At 51.3% G+C, this 19249-nt stretch overlaps 1 protein-coding gene across 1 annotated transcript in view; it reads left to right on the top strand.

Annotated features, from left to right (window-relative positions):
* Window positions 1-18788, top strand: part of LOC128724681 (uncharacterized) — a 40764-nt gene extending 21976 nt beyond the window's left edge. Inside the window, exons 4-13 of the mRNA XM_053818402.1 lie at window positions 2064-2199; window positions 3291-3434; window positions 3503-3703; window positions 5079-5147; window positions 6839-6948; window positions 7339-7553; window positions 9171-9309; window positions 13423-13528; window positions 15053-15212; window positions 16879-18788. Coding sequence (XP_053674377.1) covers window positions 2064-2199; window positions 3291-3434; window positions 3503-3703; window positions 5079-5147; window positions 6839-6948; window positions 7339-7553; window positions 9171-9309; window positions 13423-13528; window positions 15053-15212; window positions 16879-18788 — 3190 coding nt within the window. The remainder of the gene's footprint in view (window positions 1-2063; window positions 2200-3290; window positions 3435-3502; window positions 3704-5078; window positions 5148-6838; window positions 6949-7338; window positions 7554-9170; window positions 9310-13422; window positions 13529-15052; window positions 15213-16878) is intronic.
* The last annotated feature ends 461 nt before the right edge of the window (window positions 18789-19249 follow it).

The raw sequence follows: 19249 nt of genomic DNA, 5'->3' as shown, positions 1-19249 counted from the left end.
AGCCGTACAGCTCCAAGCTACGACCCAACCACCAAGAGCCGGCAATCCGCTTATCGGTAGTTTTCTGCTGGCGTCTCATAAATCCTGCCGAAATGCGATTAGTACAAGCGCCCCTGCCCCCAACCAGGCTGCGGTTCGATAATACGTTATTGGCACCGGCGGGCAGTCCAAGCCGGTACGAAGGCATTTAAACGAATCCTTCCCATCGACGCCCGCGGAGAGCGCAATCATTGTTCCATCTCTATTAATCAACATCCCATATCGATGGTCCCATCTTTGGTGGGCCACGGGAACTCACCAACAAAGGCACGCCCAAACGGCTGCCGGCGCTCAAACGCAGCGTTCTGAACTGAACGGGCCACCGATTGCGAGCGAGATTAATTATCTGCCGGTAATTAATAGTGCACGGAGCGGACGGATGAAGATAAGAAGCAACAAAAAGCTGCCGCTGCACCAACATCGAGCGAGAGATTGCGATCGGTGTCCCGTTTTTTTTTTCTTTTTGGAAGGACACCAGTGCCACACCGCAACCGTGATGATTAATCGAACCTTGAGCGCTATCGGTGTGGTACGATCTGCGAAAGAAATGGAGGTGATTTTTTAAATCATCCATTAGAAGGTGAAAACCATCGCACAGGTCCCCTTTCAACTGGAGGGGTCTAAGTAGGCTTCGCTTTTGTCTACAAACTTGGCAGACGCCGGTATTATGGGCGATTATCTGGCGATACGAAACCGGGCAAAGGCTGTGCAAATCAACCCTCGAATACTTCGAACCGGAAAATCTCACATCAAAGCGTTCGATTGTGTTTTCTTGTTACGTTTGGCGCTTTTCTCCGGCCAACGATAAGGAGCACACCACGAGAAACAATTCAGTTAGTCCATGTGAAGCCGATCACGCGCCTCCTTGGAGTTTTCCAATATCACCCCCCCATTGACGGAAGCATTGATGGAAGAGTGGAAAAGTTTGCCTGCTTAGACGTTGCCAAGGTGACGGGGCCGTGCCGGGCACCGGACTAAACGGTTCTCGAGCGCAAGCGAACGGAAGTGCTGAAACATGCAATAATGCTAAAGATAACGCACAGCTGGCCGCCCCTTTTCGGGCAAACTTCGGCCCCAACGGAGCCGGTTGCTTGGCTTGAGTGAAATATAGATGGAGCGCACGGATAAGCGAACCCAGGGAAAACTACCATCAATGCGGGAAAACCACCGCACCAAGAACAAGAAAAGAAACGCCGAATGTAAACGGCTCCGTGGGAGCTCCCATCAGCATTATCCGGACCTCCGGATGAGCGGTTGATGGCTGGAGCCGGAAAATGGCTTCCGCTCTTCGGCTGTCGGATTTTCCCGACAACCGACGCGATCCGATCCACCCGAGGCTGAAGATTACTTTCCCTTATTAGCAGTCTCGTGGGATCAAAGCCGCTGGCGCCCACGCGCACTAGCTGCCCGGCCAGTCCATTTCATGTTCAATTAAAAATCAATGAGCGACAACTTAATAGGATTACTCTCCCCCGCTCCGGTGCTTCGCGTGGACCGCTTATCGATTGTTTTGCTTTCATCAGATTAAACTTTCGCAATCACCGCCATCGCGGCCGCCGACCGGCTAGGACCAGCGTGGGCAGCTGATTGCGATGTTGACTTATGCCGCCGGACTGCCGAGGGACCGTGGATTTTTCGCCGGGAAAAACGTCACACCTAGCCGACTGTTGTTAGTGGCACTCATTTGGCAAATTTGCAAAGCGCAGCAAAGCGGAGAGTCGCGCAAGATAAATCGTGTGTAAGCGACGGATAAACCGACCAGTTTGAGCTCGTTTCCTCCACGGAAACTACCGCCGGGTTTGGTGAAAATATTCAACCGGAATTGGAATTTATTGCCCAGCTCGCTGGTGGTGGTGTCTCTCGGTCGCTCGGTGAAAGCGACCGAGCCAGCTGCCACCGGCGATGGCTAATGGCCATCAAATAAAGCCAATATGAGCTTCGCGCCGCCCATAAACCACAGAGACTGGGTGCTTTTTTTTTTCATTCCATTTCTTCACCGGTGGGTTTTACCGTCTCGTTCGCAGGGGTACATCTGGCATCGATATCGATTTAAGGCGCGTCGACATTGATCAGTGTCCGCAGAAGAACTCCCCATCTGGGGTGCCCCAGCCGCTCAACATTTTCGCCGGCACGGACAAGTGCAAGCAGCGCACGACCGAGGTAAGTGTACCGGGATGGATGGTTTTTAACAATTTTTTTTTCCTATTTTCGCTCCCCAAGCTGGAGCCTTCTATCTTTTTTTTTGGTGCCCTTCTGTATTTGCTTTGTTTCAATGGCACTGCACCGGTGCCGGGAAGCTTTGGGACGCGGCCAGCCCAGTTTTCCCCACGGACCCAGGCGTTGTAGTGTAATAAAAATTTCAAACATCGTCCCAACGCCGTAACTTTTGGCCGTAGATTTTCAATCTGATTTTTTGTTCATACACTCCGCACCACTCCGTCTCAGTGGCAAACGAGAGGTGGCCTTTTTTCCGGGACGTTTCAGAATAACAATAAAAAAGAAACATCCTGCACCATTCGTATTCGTTCGTGTCTTAGAGGAGCTTAAAAGAGAAACCCGCAAAAAAAATAAAGCTTCAAACACCACCGTACGTAAATTTTCTTTCCATAGGCAGTTTTGAGATACGCGTGGCACCATTAAAGCAGCGCGATGAAATGCACCGCTCGCTTACGCGGCTGGCGCTAAGGATGTTTTTTTGCTCACCTTCCCGTTCCCGGTGGAACCAGGAAACCTTCCGCACGGGAAACCTCACAAGTACGTGAGCTCGAGCAAGTGCGGCACGGGCCGAAGGGCGATAAATTTTCATTGCTTTCATTACTTTTAATTAATTTAATGCTGTTTCAATGTTGTAGCCGCTTGCGCGCGGCTTTAATGTGCCCCGGATCCTTTAAACTTCTGATCCTTCACGCACCGTAGACACGATCGTGTAAGTGGCTGCAAAATGTTCAAGTACAGATGACGGTTTTTTTTGCATTCTCCTCATCCTTGGCTCAGCTTGGAGGCATGGTGATTTATTTTCCACGCCCATTCATCTAACCGTGCCTTTGGCTCGGGGAACTTTTTTCGGTTCGTTTCACTCCACGTCAACACTGCGACCCACTTGGAGAGCAAGCACCATTATCCCGATAGTTGTTGGACATTTTCAGCTAAAACCAGCCACACAAAAACCAAACCATCAATCCCTCTCTCATCCGTGTGTCGGTTTCGTTTGTCTGGTTTTCATAAAATCCTGTCGTCTCGCTCTTTTCCAGTGCACCTCGATCCCGGGGCTGGGCTTCCGGCGCGGCTCGTACAGATGCATCTGCCGCAAAGGATACTACTTCCCCGATACGGCGATCGAGCAGAAGTACTTCAACGGAAGCACGCTCGAGGAGGAGTACGAGAAGCTGATGCTTGTGAGTGCCGCTTTCAGTTCAACTTTCGATCCAAACCCAACGAAGTCCTTTTCGTTTCATTTCCACAGAAACAGTACAGCACGTACAGCTTCCCGAACTCGTACGAGTGCCTGCCGTGTGCGGAAGGATGCGATTCCTGTGAGGATGCGTCACCGTGCGTGGCCGCCCTGAACTGGCCCATGCGAACGTCCATTCTGGTGCTGGCCTGTGCCGTCATTGGGCTGTTGCCACCGGCTGCCATGTTCACCTTCAAGTATCAGCAAGTTAAGGTAGGTTTCGTGGGGTCCATCGGTTTTACTGGCCATTTGAATCCGGCTTTATGTTTCTCTACGGGTGTCAGAAGGTCATCGAAACTGACGCAAATGAAAACTGTGTCATTCTCTCTCAATTCCATTGGTATCCTTTTTCATTCTACGGGCAACCAGCGATGAGCTGTTTGCCTTGCATTAATTCTGAATGATGCACGATAAAAATGCATGGCACGTGTATTATTCGATTAATTTTTGGCACTCGGTAAAACACTTGTTCACACTCAACATGCGGTCACAGGCCGTTGCATCGTAGTACAATGGCGATCGTAAAGTGGCTCACAATCACAATAAACAATGCCGCATGCCCGGTGAGGTGAGGTGGGAGAGAAAAAATGTAGATTGCTTCCCGTTTTCTGTCACTCTCACGCGCTTTCCACATTGTCATTGGTTTAACCTCACGAGCCTGTTGGCTGACCGTAAACCGGAACCATCAACAGACCGGACACCGTACGAACGGCACACGGCAAACAAGCACTTTAGCAGGGAGGAGTGACTTTTTTTTTACGCCTCTCAAATTTGAATTTTAATAACGTGTTTTTTTTTCGCCCCGTTCCCACACGCCTACAAAAACACCCCACTCAGTTTTAAAATGCGTGATTGCATCGTCTGACAAAAGGTGCAGCCCTTTGATTGGGTGGTTGCATATTTCACGACGGCTCTCGACGCCACGCTGGAAAAGTATTATAATTGCCGCATCCGATAGTAGCCGAAGTGGCGTGAGTTTCAATGAGGCATCGTTTTTGTTTTACTTCAATTTATTGAAACCCCACCCGGACAAACGCTTCCCACAACGGGGTGTCGTTTTTCGCATTCAAATGAAGTAATATGCATTAAGCAGGCTGTTTTTTTGTTGTGCATCAAGTTGGCATATTTTTACCGACTTTTAGTAAAAAAAAATACTACCAAAAACGAGCTATTTTGAAAGCGTGTTTTTTTTCTGGCGAGACTCGAAAGGACGCGAAAAAAAAGCCGAACAATCTGGGCACCAAGCCAAAGCTACGATAAGCATGAAAAATCCGGCGCATGAAAGGATGGATGGCTTTACTTTTTTACGCCGTGGGACGATATTTTTTATTCCCCTGAGCTCGTTGGCCATTTGCTGCGGATTTTCCACCATCACCGCCGCTTGAATTCAATTCGTACAATTATTTGCGCAAAAATTTGCACCAAATTAAATTGCTACATGCTCGAGTGGCATCAGAAGCGACAGAAAGAGGCCGGGATAAAACTGTGGAAACTGTGGAAAAACTCGACCGTACTACGGTATTCATTTACGTGTGTGAGTGTGATTTCCTTCTACTTTTTTCGTGTGTGTCTCCATCTTCCATTACAGGTCGTTCGAGCGGCAAGCCCCGCACTACTGCGTGTAATTGCATTGGGCGCATTTTGCATCTACTGTACGGTAAGTTTTTTTTTTCTCTTTTCGCTGACCCCAATCCTGCCAGCAGCCCCAGTGCGGGTCGGCCTCAGGGAGTGGGGAATATTTTAATTTAACATACATACTCAAATATTCATGCCCCTTGGTATTTCGCGCGGTTCACTTTCTCCCGTTTGCTTGTCGGTTTGGTTGGTTTGGAGCGAGAATGGGCGCACAGTTACAAAAACAAAAGATGGCAAAATGATGGTAACCCGTTCATGGGATACATTAATCTTGTTTTAATACGTAGCCAACTCCACCCGGCGGTGCGGGCGACGTGTTGTTTTTACTTCATCCGCGCGATGACTGCGAGAATTTCGGAGATCCAATCGCTAAAACCGGTCGCCCCTGGACCGGCAGCAGCAAGAAGCCGTAATTTAATTCCATTTAAAACGATTTTTTTTTCGATTGCCACCAGCACCGGTGCTTGCTCCCGTGCGTTGTGATTACATTACACATTTTTGCATCGCCAAACTGGCGCTGTAAAATCTGCTACCGCTTTTAATTTGCGATTAAAGAGCCACGGAAGAACTGATAATCGGATTTTAATGCCGGGTCCGCTTTTGCGCTTTGCCCTGTCACCCGGCTGAAGTTTATTTATGATATTGCGTTTGCAGCACATGCACGCCCTTCCACGCTGGGGGGCGTGTTTGTATGTGTGTGTATAGATTCGGGAAATCACTGCTCCGTTCGGTGAGCTTTGTAAAGGCGGCAATGAGTAAATAAAAGCTCACTGCATCCTTCCGATCCAGGGACGATCCCGCAGGCATGTAGTTGAAATCCGTTACATTTGCTTTGTCCCGTTGTGCCTCATGCGGTGGGGACAAATTCCACAAACACAAGCACGACAAGGGCGCTGCCGTTGTGCAGCATCCGCGAGCCAGAAAATTCCTCCCGCTTGTCGTCGACTGGGCGGCGTCCCAGTTTTGGCCTACAAAATACCAACTAAAGAGGGCTTTGACCTGTGCAGGCGCACCGGCACCGGACCGAATCGACGTAAATCACGGCCCCTGGTCTGCATGGTTTTTCCCACCCACCCACCCACCCAGTGGGAGATGATGTTCCTGTGAGTGTGTGTGTGTGTGTGTGAGAGGTTTTCCGCTTGCTGTCGCTTTCGGGCCGCGGGTCAAGGCATCTAAATAATTTTTCATTTCGCTTTCATTCCGTTCTGCCAACACAAAAAAAAGCCGCACCAAAAGCGGAACCATAAAGCGACGAATCAAAGCCAACGTTCCCACGTACGCTGCCAGCATTTGGCCCCATATTTTTCCTGTTGTTTCTCGCTCCTGCCAGCCCTGTAACCACAAACGGTGCAAAAATCAGTCAGCCCACCCGCCGGTGGGAGATACACCGGGAAGATAGACACAAAGATGAAGAAGAGAAGAGAGAGCGAGAAAAACGAAGAAAACGAATCTAATTTTAACTTCATTCGCACGCGCCCAGAATCACTAATTACGTTCATTTACATAACTAACTGCCCTGGTGTATGGGGCTGCCGGGCCGAGGTTGCCATTTTCATCGTCCTTTCACTCAATTTCCCACGCGCGGCCCGCAGCCGTGCTTTATTTATCGAAGGCTACAACTTTCCGTTGTGCATTTTTCTCGCCCCATTCTATCCCGCGCATTCGCTCCGTGCGGATTCACCTCCCTTTCGGATTGGGGCGGACTTTTCGCAGTCGGTCGTGATGTATCCACCCCCATCGCTGTACTCCTGCACCGCTCGCATCTGGTTGCGGGAAATTGGCTTCTCGCTGACGTACGGGGCGCTGATGCTGAAAACCTGGCGGTAAGTAACCCGGACCCGAACCCGATGCCCCGATTCCGTTACGACAGAACGCACGTGGAAAACAAGCAGCAGCGAAGAAAAAAGGTACACCCCGAGTGGAGCGGAAGAAAATGAAGGAAATTAATAATGAGTCGCGCACGATGCCAGCCCGGTGCCATCGACGGAATAACGGTGCCCTGGGTGATGCTGCGTGACAGTTTTCACCAACGAACCGACCTGCTAGCAGCCGCTCTGAAGGAACGAGAACCTACCGAAGGTCAACGCAACAATCACCCCCACCGGTCTCGGGAAATGCTAAAAGCACGTTTTTAATGCCTTTTCCAACGTGCCCTTTTTTCTCGCTCTCTCTCTCTCTCTCTCTCTCTCTCTTTCGATTTCGCCCTACTCCAGGATATCGGTGATTTTCCGCGTCCGCTCGGCGAAAGCCGTCAAGATCACGGACGCGTACCTGCTGAAGCGGCTCGGCGTGCTGTGTGGCTTCGTCGGGATCGCGCTTCTGGTCCGAACGCTCGTCGCACCACCGGTCGTGATCGTGGGCCGAACCGCGGACAACCTGAAGGCGTTCCTGTGCAAGACGGACTGGTGGGATCACACCTTCACCTCGAGTAAGTAGCGAAACGGTCGCGTGACGGCAAAGGGAGGGATTAATTAAAATGTTTTGGTCCGGTAAATTGGAAGCCCGCATCGATTGCTTCCCGCGCAAGGTCGATAATTAAACGGTGGAAGTAACTGGCCAGTCGTGTCGACCGAGCAAATAGGAGAGCCTCGGAGGGGATTTTCCCTTGTTTTTACTGGTGAGGGGGGAGAAAACACTCAACCAGAGCGTTGGGATTGATCTTTCGTGCATTGCTTTAATTATCATTATTTAATCATAGCGAATTTCGTTCGAACATTACCCCGGATCAGATTCAGAAATGAGAGCTCAAAAACAGCAGCTCCTTCCACGGAGCACGGAGTACCGCTTTCTAATGTGGTATTAAGGATAAAAGCTCGCAAACACCCCACCGGCTCAGGCTGCAGTGTGAAAACAGCTGCATAAATCCACACTCCAGCACGTGGTTATTTATTGGCTTTACCTGCGAATGTGCGCTCCTGTTCCAGCGCTCCAGTACCAGTGCGGCTTTTCTCGGCGGCTGACACACTTTGTAAAAGTGATCATTATTTTTCCCAAGCGCATCGGACCCACCCTGTGCTGCTGGCTACAGTACCGGTGCTACCGGAGTGGGTTCTTTTCGCTGTCTTCTGTGAGAGAAGAAAAAAAAAAGCACACGAAAAACAAAACCACTGCCGGAAAACTCTTTCACCAGCAGCAGCAGCAGCAGCAGCAGCAGAGGCAGCATGTTATGACTTAAATTACCAGCACATGTTGCCGGTGTGCCCAACTCAACGTAGAAAACTTCCACCGTGTGCACCGTCTTTCTGCTACGATATTACGACCAAATTCCGCCAGCAGGCATGCTTATTGCCCGAACAGCGGCTGCATACGGTTTTGCGATGGGGTAGTCTGTCCCGCGAGTGAAAACGGTTGTAAATCTGTCGGCAGTTCACCTGCAGCTCGAGTGCCTCGAGTGCAGGGGCTTTCTCGTGGATGGGACGGGAGCCAACGCGTGGCGCAGGTAAAGTTGCGAGGATACGCCCTCGGGCATCGAGTACGGGTTTATAAATTGTATCAAACTTCCAAAGCAACACTCCTGAACGAGGGCATCTAGCTTCCCTTCTCGAACGCTGGCTGGAGAAACGAGAATTGAAACGGCCCCGAATAAGGCAAGCACGGCACGCTCGGGGGCTAAACTATGATCGTCTATTTCTTCATTTATCTTATAAACATTTTCATCAGATTGTTTTCCGCCCACGGGCGCCACCCCATCCAGCGCTGGGTGTTTGTTTATTAAAACTGTTGCAAACTGCGAGCTTTATCGAGCATGAACCAAACAAGGTTCACAGCCGCGTGTCCGCATCGTAAACTCGGTTCCGGTTGGTGAAATAGTGTATCACCGAGGAGGAACCGATGAATGAAAGCACCATCTAAAATACTGAGAAAAGCGAAGGCTGGCGTAGAACAACACAAAAACCATCACCACCAGTACCACAATACCACCTAACGTTTTATCTATTCTTCGCTTTTCTTTTCCCATGCTCGTCGTGGATGCCGGATGCCACTGCCCGCTTAAAATATGGCCGCTCGACCACCGCGTAACCGAAACAATGAAACAACCGCTCAGTGGAGGTGCTGTTCCTGGCTTGGGGCGTCCGGTTGTGCATCATGGTGCGGAAGGCACCGTCCGAGTTCAACGAAAGCCGCTTCATCTCGATGGCGATCTACAACGAGTTTCTCCTGACGTGCTTCCTGAACGTGTCAATGTGAGTATCGCCGGTAGCGAACGTTCGACAAAACCACGATCACCACAATGAATTATGGGCGTTGTGCTTGCTGGTGTTGTTGGGCTTCTGTTTTTTTTCTTCCATTTTTTCAGCGTTAGTTTGGTATGGTTTTGTCTATTCATGCCGCATGTCCTTTCACTTCATTTTTCATCTCCTTTTTGATTGGTTGCGTGGTTTCGTTCGGGGTTTTGTGCGGCCAAAAACTTGTAATCGATACAGTTATTTACTGTCACACTTAATCAAATCAATAGCGCCTAAAAGATTTATGGTTTCCTTCGCGTTTGTGGCCAACTCGTGAAAGGGCGGCAAACGTGTAACAACAACGAAAAAAAAAAACAACCTTGAGCCAACCTTGAGTCGGGGTGAGCATTATGAAAGTCATCCTTGTTGGGTTGGGAAAGTGTGCTAGTGTGTGCCGTTGATTGCGGTGGTTTTCGGAACAATGGAGCGAACGCCATCGACGATCGTTACAGGGCCAAACAAATCAATCGTTTTATTGTAACGCAAGTAGCTCCCAACTTTGACCACAATAAAGCGCATGAGCTGCTAACGATGAAGGGCAGCTTTTTGTTTTGTGCTGTTCGTGCTCAGCAAACACGCTGATTGTTCCATTGGCTCTTTTGCGTGCGTGCGAGCCAAACGCCACTAACGAATGGGATGCGTATTTTTGCGAGGAAAAAGAAACTGAAAGAGGAACCAAAAAACATCCACGGATTCGACATGATGACCATCAAAGGGGAAAATCTCGATCGAATATTAATTTGCGGTCACACTAGCGAAATGTTTCGTACCGAACCGGACGCACCGTCGGTCGGTCGGTCGGTCGCTCGGTTGTATTGAATATTTTAAAAACCCCTTCCTGCTTGAGTGAGCCAAAAAAGAAAACAATAATTACAAACAGAAACGTACGTGAAGATTAATTATACATTCCACCGGAGCTTCGGTCCACACATGGCCCCGGAACCGGCTCGGGGACGGTGGTTGCGGTCAGTGCTCATCTGTTTGAAAGCAAATGAATATTTTAATATGGAAATTATCATCCTTAAACACCTCACTTGTCACGAGGAGTCCGGTCTCGGTGGTTTTTGCGACTCGTCGGTCGTCCTTGCAACTTGTTACTGCCACAAACCCGTCGACCGGATCGGATGTTCGTGCGAGGAAACAGATTGCTACAATGCAAGCGTACGGCCACCGCCATTCCCAGCGTACGAAGGTTATTTGTTTTTCTCACTCCGGTGAGTTTTTCCCACCCGGTTCGCATCCGAAGCGCACGATTCTCACACGTTGCATTTGCGATTTTCATGTCGATTTCGAATCGAGTCCCGGTTCGTCCTCTTTCTCGAACTGCTACAACCGGAGTTAGTTGGCCGGGAAAACTCCGTTCCGATGATCGAAAACGCCATCACGATAGATTTTGCATCTGAAGTTTGTGTGAAGTGTGCTTTGGCGAGCCACGTGCCAAAAAAGAAAAAGAAACACCCCAACCGGGTGGGAACCGGGTGGCGTCCCGGTGTTTCCACTTATCGGTTTGTGAGTGTGTTGGATTTATGGATTGGAAAAACTTCAGCCACTGCCGATGTGGCGCCGGCTGCCCGATCGATCCTTTCGATGATGGGTTTTTAATGTCCATTCTTAGCCCACAGTTTCCCCACGTTCCTGTAGCTTAGCGTTTCTGTGACGTTCTGTTTCGGCTTTACCTTTTTCCTTTCTATTTTGCTTTCTCTCTCTCTCTCTCTCTCACACACGCTCTCTTTCCTACTTTTCCGCCACCAATCTGTTATTTTTCATCCCCATCCCACCACGGGGTACTTATCTGCTGCATTTTTTTTTTCTTCTTCTTTTCGGCTAATGGTCGCCTCAACGCTCGATCCCGGTCAGCGAACGGGGACGATCTCTCGTCCCGGGTTTTATGCAAATGCACGTCATTGATATTCAAGGCGAGCGAGTATTTATGGGGCAAAATGTTGCGCGCTACCCACGCTGCCGCCCGGTTCCGTTACTGTGCGGCTAATCAAAATGGGCGGAAGCGGCCCTTCGGTACGGTGGTAGGATCGATCTCGTTCTCGAAGGGAATGATGCGCGCGTTTTTTCCCGGCACATAAATATGTTCGCGCGATTACCATTTTGCTTTGTGACAGGAAAAACGGATCCCGGCCAGAATTTGGAAAGCTTCCGGTCGTGGCTGTAACGCGCTCGTCATGGGCCAATATTACATTCCCTGTCCGGGTGAGCATTTCAGCTTCTAAATTGCATTACAATACACCTTCGTGACGGGCTTGGGTGGTCGAGGGTCCACTTGAAAGTGTCTAAACCACAATCACACTCGCCCCCAGTTCGTCCAATTTGTGGGTAGGAAAATCTCCGGTCGAACAAAACTCGAAACTGTGTACATCGAATAACATCCGACATCGCTACAAAAAGGATCCCGCTCGTTCTGGTTCGCATTTATTATTTGATCCTTGCCCATCGGTGCCCATTGTGGGTGTGCGTGTGAACTGAAAAGGTTCATGCATCACCGGTTTGACGTAAGACGACCGACCACTCATCCAATCCATCTCGGCGCCTAGCGACCACCGCCCCCCCCCCCCCAGCCGGTCAGTTGCTGCCGGGTTTGCCACACGGCGAATAAATAGATTTCATTTTCCAAGCCATATCTGGTTTCCACGAACTCGAACCCGGACGTTCTGTGGTGGCCCGGGAAGTAGTCCAGGGCGACCACGGAAAGCAGCCCGGTGGCCGGAGAGGCAGGCATGAAAAACACTCAGATGCCCACTCATCCGCAGGATCCGAGATGAACCAGCACACGACGCTCGGTTGGACCGGTCGGTTGGAAAGCATTTCCTTTTTTGCGAATGCAATAGAGATAGAAAAAAAAATCCACCCCGAAACATGGTGTAAAATAAATCAACTCACTTGATGGACCCACTTGCTTGCTGGCTGTTTGGGAGGGCGGAAAACCCTCCCCCCCCCCCAAAAGCACTAGAAGGGTGGGTTTTGTGGGAGAGAAAAAAAAAAAAGAAAACTAACCAGAAAGTCGGTAGTCGGATAATAAATCGTGGCCCCCTCGTGGTTGCTCGTTTTCGAGGTTCCGAGGTCTGACGGCGGCTGTCCGGCGAGATGTGCGGAAGTCACCCGCACACGATGGAGAAGCGAAGAAGACGATCACAAAGTGTCTCATTTTGTGGGCGAAGGCCGAAGTGTCCGTTGTGACAGTGCCACGCGTCAAGGACGAGCGGGAATTAAGACGTTATTGTTCGGCTTCACCACGGCGGAGTTAATGTCCCGCGAGAATGACCGAGCGCAATATGTACTATTCAAAGTGGCGTTTGCGTGGAATTTGGGTCAAGCAAGCGGGAACTTTCGTCGGGCGTCGGGCGCGCCTCAGGGGATCTAAATTAGGCATTTCGTTAGGCGACAACGAAAAATGCCAACTAGCTTTCATACGTCACTCGCCAGGACGAAGATTACAAAACTCGGTGGCGTGGCAGAAAAACAGCGTTGCGGTGTGATGGCTCCGAAAAGAACGGTGATCGTGAGAAGTGGTTGCATCAAAATTCCTTCCCCAGGAAGCCACGCGACAAAAAAAAACCGCTCTTACTCGTTTCCGGCTCCAAGATGGAAAACTCATGGAAACCCGGAACCATGGCCATGGGGTGTGCTGGCCACAAAGAAAAAATTAGAAAATTTTCCGCCTCGCAGACTCGGGCTGATAGTGTTGATGATCATTACACGCCGCATCCGTCCGGGATGGCGCACTTTGGTTTCATTTCAACGGGCGGGCAACCCGGAAGCGGGTGGCCATTTGTTCTCCCTCGCTCCGACCCCACCATTTTGCGCGTGTCGCCATCACAACCCAAAGCGCTTCACTTCATCATCGCGTGCCATCCTTGCGTCTGTGTTTTTTTTTGCTGAATGCGCCACGGACTGTATCCTTCGAGGACTGAACGGGAAGATGAGCGCCTTCACTTTCCCGTTGGCTTTTCAGCTTCATCTTCGTAATGGTTTCCAACTGGCACCACTAACGTTGTCTGCTTTTTTTTCACTCTTATCTCTCACACTTCCTCTCTCTCTCTCTGTCTCTTTCTCCCACAGGTTGTTCCTGCAGTCGCCGGCTAATCCCGATTTATTGTACATCATATTTTTCTGCCACACGCAGCTTACGGTCACACTGCTGCTGGCTTTGATTTTTGGCAGCAAGGTAAGAAACAAAATGCCCCCTGCTACTCCTGGGGGTTTTTATCCACCCCCGCTTTCTCTCTTTTTTGCACCCTACGCATTACGATTCCAGGCGGTGCAGTTTCACTTCATTTTTATTACGCTCTTCAGCCTCCGCCGTGGAATTATTTGATTGTGTTTTCTTGCCCGCGCTAGAGCGTTTTTTTCCTTTATGGGAGTGAGCTAGAGTGTTTATGCTTGTGTGTGCGCGTGTGTGTGTGTCTCGTAAAAAAAACAAGCCCACACAGCCCACACAACCCTCACCGTACTTGAGCTCGAGCCTCGAAACAAGAGCGATCGTTGAAATTTCCGCAGATTTAATTCGGAATTTCGGTCTTCCATTCGGCGCGCCATTCCTTCTGTTTTTTTTTCTCTCTCCGCCTCTCACTCAGCAATTCCCACCCACCGTTGCTTCCACCGTGGTTTGTGGTTCGTAAAGCGGTGAAGAAAAGGGATAATGAACCACTTCCAGGATACTGTCCGGTAAATAAAACTCGCTCCCCGGCGGGCTCTAAATGAAAAGTACACACGCGCTTCAAGTTTGTCCTTCGCCAGCAAAGATAAGCACGTTCAAGCGCGTTTCTTTTTCTATCTTTATTTTTTTCTTTCACGTCGTGTTTTTGGCCACCGTTTTGTCCCAACCCCCCTCGAGTGGGTCTGTTATTTCGACCATCCCGAACTGCGTCCACTCGAGCTGCTGCCCAGTGCGGGAGCCAGCAGCTCGAGTGCGGTTGACAATTTCCCGGAAACATTTTATTAAACTTAAGCCATCAGCCACCACCAGCACCCCATTCGTGGTTGCCGTGACAGAGAGCTTGTCTAATCCTGCCTCGAAAAGCTCGGAAGCCGCGGGAGCTGGGTGGAATTATCGCGAGCCCCCTTGCCGACGTTTTGTTTGCCGATGGATTTACGGAATAGCTCAAGCTGAAAAATCCAATACCAAATTTCATCGGCTCGGCTCGGAAAACAACTCTATCGCTGGCGCAGAATAACTCACGGAATTGGGCATTAATGTGCCAAACGTCGCTGTCGCCCTGGGGGACAACCATAAACCAAAGGCAAGCATAAAAAGCGGCAAGGAAACGAATTTTCGTCCATCGCCCCCGGGGCGCGTGGCAGATTTATGCGCTGCTCTCATCGAAAACCCTTTTTCGCCGAGATTGTCAATTGCCAAAAACACCAGTCGTCCGATTATAACTTTCCCAATTCCCACTTCGCAAGCGTGTTTGCTGTTTGCCGTCGCGCAATAATATTTAACGAGAAGTGTCGCCCCGAACGATTGCCTTCAGGATGAATTTGCAATCAAGCACGGCCGAGCGGTCCATCCGGAAGCGTCCAATTGGCGCGAGAAATGTGGTGCCGAATTTTCGCCCAAATCCCTTTTTTTCCACGATCCCTCAGCAACGAGCAACCGGTTACGGGATGAGAGCAAAACTTCAAGAACCAACCCAACCGGTTCGATATGTCATTCACGATTATCCGTTTTTCTTCGGCTTTTGCTTCGCAGGTGTACCTGGTGTTACGGGGTGGCGGCAAGCATCAGGACGACCCAACCGGGCTCGGCATCAAGCCGTCTGGTGCGAAATTTATTAGCCGCTCGCACGGGCGCACCTTCGCCAATGCCAGCAGCGTCACGACGTCCACCGCTCAGCTCGGAGCCAACATGGGTGAGTATCGGTTCTTGCTTCTCGCATTTTTTTTCTGTCTCTTGTGTTTTCCCGCAACCACGATATCCTGTAGCACCTTTTCCGATGGAGGTTGCATTTATCGAATCCTGTTGACAACCGCATCGAGTAAACGGCTGTCCAATTCGCTTCCGAGCGCACCGGCGGTTTGATGGCCAGACAATGGTTCAAGAATACGACCGGACTCGAAGCGCATATCCGATGCGGAAGAGGCCAGTTCGCAGACAGCAAATAAAAAGCCACCTCCCTATTGCACCACTGCTCAGCATCCTGCCGAATTCCGGTATGCCAGCTGCACGTTCCAACGGTGCTGCATTTCGAACCATCGATCCAGCGGCCCTTACTTACGGAACTTTCGAACGTCCGAAAGTTCAAGTGGGCAGAAGCTCACTTGAACAGTGCCGCTGGCTAACAGATTGTTTTCGTTTCATTAAATTCAATTTGGGGAAACTATTTGACACCGGCACGGCAAAGGCTCCACTCAGCTCAGACAGGAAGCTGGATTCGAGTAAACGGATGCACCACCAGGCGCAGCTGCGTTTGTCTGCAGGACGAGCCCGTAAATGGACGAAATCTGACCACCGCCCAGCAGGGTGCGACTCTGCATCGGCTCTGCATGAACCCGGAATCAAACCGGACGAGTGGAATTTTTTGTTGTCATTGTTTTGCCCTGTGTTTGCCTGCTTTTTTTTTTCTAGGACCCACTCCGGTGCGCTGGGTTTTCATCCTCACGCACCCACGCACACCCCACTTCGAGCGGGGTCTTGCGAGTTTTCCCTCGCTTACATCGACGAGCTGCTGTAGTACGAGGGTGGTGCAAATAACCGACCAAACCAATTACGCGTGTGCTGAGGGTGAATTTCGATAAATCACTTTTCGGTGGGGTTGTTGGAAGGTTGCGCGTGGGTGAAGTGGCTGTGGGCGGGTTAGTCTGAGCATCCGGCCAGGGTGATTGCTTCCGACAGCGCTCAGCCTCGCACGGAAGGATGCAGTTGCCCGACCCGTTGTCGGTATTCTTGCTGACCCACGTTACGTGATCGCTGGCTTGCGACGAGTGTGCGTGTAAACGGAAGATAAATGCAGCCCAATCCTGCCGGAAGTGGGCAGAATCCGGTGCCCGTGCATGAATAATCGCCGTCGCATTCCGCACTCGATCGCGGATGATCGATCAGGTGATTTTCATTATCGTATCCTTGGTGGTGGTTTCCGATGCGATGCGAGCGAGTGTACCGAAGCTTGAGACTGACATTGATTAGGCTTATGAATAATGACGTCGCCCATGGGTAGCAGCATCGAGCAGAAGCACAAAAAGAAGCCCCCGTTTTGGGTGCTACTTTTTTGGCGTTCGCCCTATAATCAATATTCATTTCCATGTGACGGTGTGAAGAGCCAAAGCCAATCGCAAAATAGATTGATGGATGGCCTTTGGAGCAGCGTTTACGTACATATTTTTCCCTTTTTGGCAATATTTATTCCACCGGTAAACGTTTATGAAAAATGCCCTTTCGATCTAGGTGTCGTTAACATCTAGATCAACTACTTTTTTTTTCGTTTGCTGAAAAACCCTCGAATTAATTCAACATTTAATCCTGTTGTTTCTCTCTCTCTCTCTCTCTCTCTCTCACACACACACACATACACCTTACAGCCAATGAAGGTCGCCTGACGGAAACGGAAGCCCTGGAAGAACTGAAAGGACTGTACACGCAGCTGCAGCGATTGTACGAGCGCATTCCCCAACGCGGTGCCGCCATCCTAACCGTCGCGAGCCTCATGGAAGCCTGCCGGACGACGTCCCTACGGCCACCGCCGGCTATCGGTGCACCCAGCCCCCTGAAAGCCATCCAAGCCGCCCCCGACACCGGTCTGACGCAGGGCGTGGTGCCAGGTGGCGCCTCAACCATACCTTCCACGGCCATCCTGCGATTAGACAAGAGCACCAACACCAACACGACTGCCACGATTCCAAACGGCACGGGTGGGCACCCGCTCGCAATGGCCACCACCACCGGTAACGGTCCGGTTGGCTTGATGCCGTCGCAAACGCGCATCACCATCACGGACGAACCGGAACCGGAACCGGAGTACGAGCGGCACAAGCAGCAAGCTCGCTCGATCGATGGCAGTGACTTCCGGCTCGACCATCAGCAGCTCGAGTGCATGTGCAGTGGGGCGGGAGCGGGCGAGGAACCGGTGGGGTATGGTGGGGGCGGCGCCGGATCAGAGCCCGGCGGGTGTTGCTGCGCCTGCAGCTGCTGTTTGGCGCGACGACGCACCCAAGGGTCGGCGCGTGTGATAAATAGCTCCACCAGTGCCGTGCTGCTGACGGGTGGGGGTGGCTGTAATTGTAAGATAAGTGCGGTGAACGACAGGTCCGGTTCCGGTTCCGTGAGTGCCGGCTCGAGTGGTCGACGGAAATCGGGCGTCGGGCCGGATGGGACTGTCGAGCCGCTGCGTAACGCCAAACAGCACACCTCCGAGCTGGTGCTGAACTGCGGCCAGTTCGCGGCCAGTGATGTTGTGCGGGGTGGTGGTGTCAGTGGTGCCAGTGGTGGTGCTGTTTCCACTCGAATCAGTCCGGCTGTGGAGTACCGGAAGCTGGAGCAACACCAAGAGCAGCACCAGCAGCAGCATCATCATCAGCGTGCCTCCAGCACCAGCGAGTGCGGTGAGTTCAGTACAAAAGCTTTCGAATCTTGTGATAATCTGCAACATCAGCACCCCCACCATCAACACCACCACCCGCAGCAGCAGCAGCAGCAGCAGCACCAACAGCACCAACAGCGGCAAAGACAAACTTTCAGTTCCGGTGATAGCATAGATAGCCACGCGACACAAACGCCCCACCATCGGGAGCACGGGGAGGCGGGTACGCTGGCGCAGCTCGCGCAAGCAGGATCCGGCGTGGGTGGAAGCGGGGGGAGACCCGACGACGCGACCATCCGGTCGGTGAATCTAGAAAAGTTTAACAAATTGTACGCCAACAACAGCAGCCGGATCGACAGCCTGAAGGAGCACTTTCTCATGCGAAACGCACTCACGACGGCGCTGCAGAACCTCGAGAACGAGAACCGTTGCCGGGGGGCCACCGGTGGGGGTGGCGTGTCAGCTCCCGTCCTTGGGTATCCTCGAGCCCGACCCCGAAGGTCCTGCGGGGATGATGGCAGTGGCACTGGTGGGCCGGACTATTCGCGAGCGCCCGGCGAACCAAAGCAATCGCCGATGGTGGAACAACCGCAAGTGCTGCAAGTGGCGCCCTCTAGCGGTGACCCTTTGGGGGTGGACGGACCGATCAACAATCAACAAAGCAACAGCACGCCCACGACCACCACCAGCAGTACCAGCAGCAGTGGTGGGGGTGAGGGTGCGAGCGGAAACAGCGGAAACAGCAGTGCCAACACACCGGAAACGTCTACCGGTGGAGACCAGGAGGGAGGAGAAAATGGAGCTGGTGGGGCTGGTGGTGGCGGTAGTGGCAAGAAGAAGAAGTCACCCGACAAGCGGCTCGTCATCGATCTGAACGATCGGTCGAAGTACACCGAGGAGGTGTCGGTGTGAGAGGAGGTGTAGGTGGAGCGACAACACGAAGGGTGTAAGGATAAGGAGGAAGGGTGAGCGGATGTGGAGGAATTCAAATCTCAAGTGAGAAGGGTGAAAATGAGCCCCAACAAAAAAAAACAGCACAATCAAAATGTTCTACCGCAAAGTCAAAAAACGCGAACCATCGAAGGAGGCACCGAGTTGGTGGTCCAAGAAGGCGTTCTTCCTTCGTAGGTGCGTCTGTATGTGCGTGTGCGTGCGTATCTCTCGCGAAGGAGCTGCATCGTTCTGCCAAAACGTAGTTAGAGATGAAAGTTTCCGAAAGCTATCCGTTTATATCGTTCCTATAAAAAGGGTGTCAAATGCAAATGCCACCCTAAGACGATCCCTCCTCGTTTTGTAGCATAGTGAAAAGCGGAAAGTCTTTCGGTTACGTGCCCGTGATCCGTGACCTTGCGAGGGCCGAAAAACCCTTGGAA

This window comes from Anopheles nili, chromosome 3 (genome assembly GCF_943737925.1).
Source record: "Anopheles nili chromosome 3, idAnoNiliSN_F5_01, whole genome shotgun sequence".
Lineage (NCBI taxonomy): Eukaryota > Metazoa > Arthropoda > Insecta > Diptera > Culicidae > Anopheles > Anopheles nili.
Note: the sequence above shows the minus strand (reverse complement) of the source record. Positions and strands in the feature narration are given on the sequence as shown.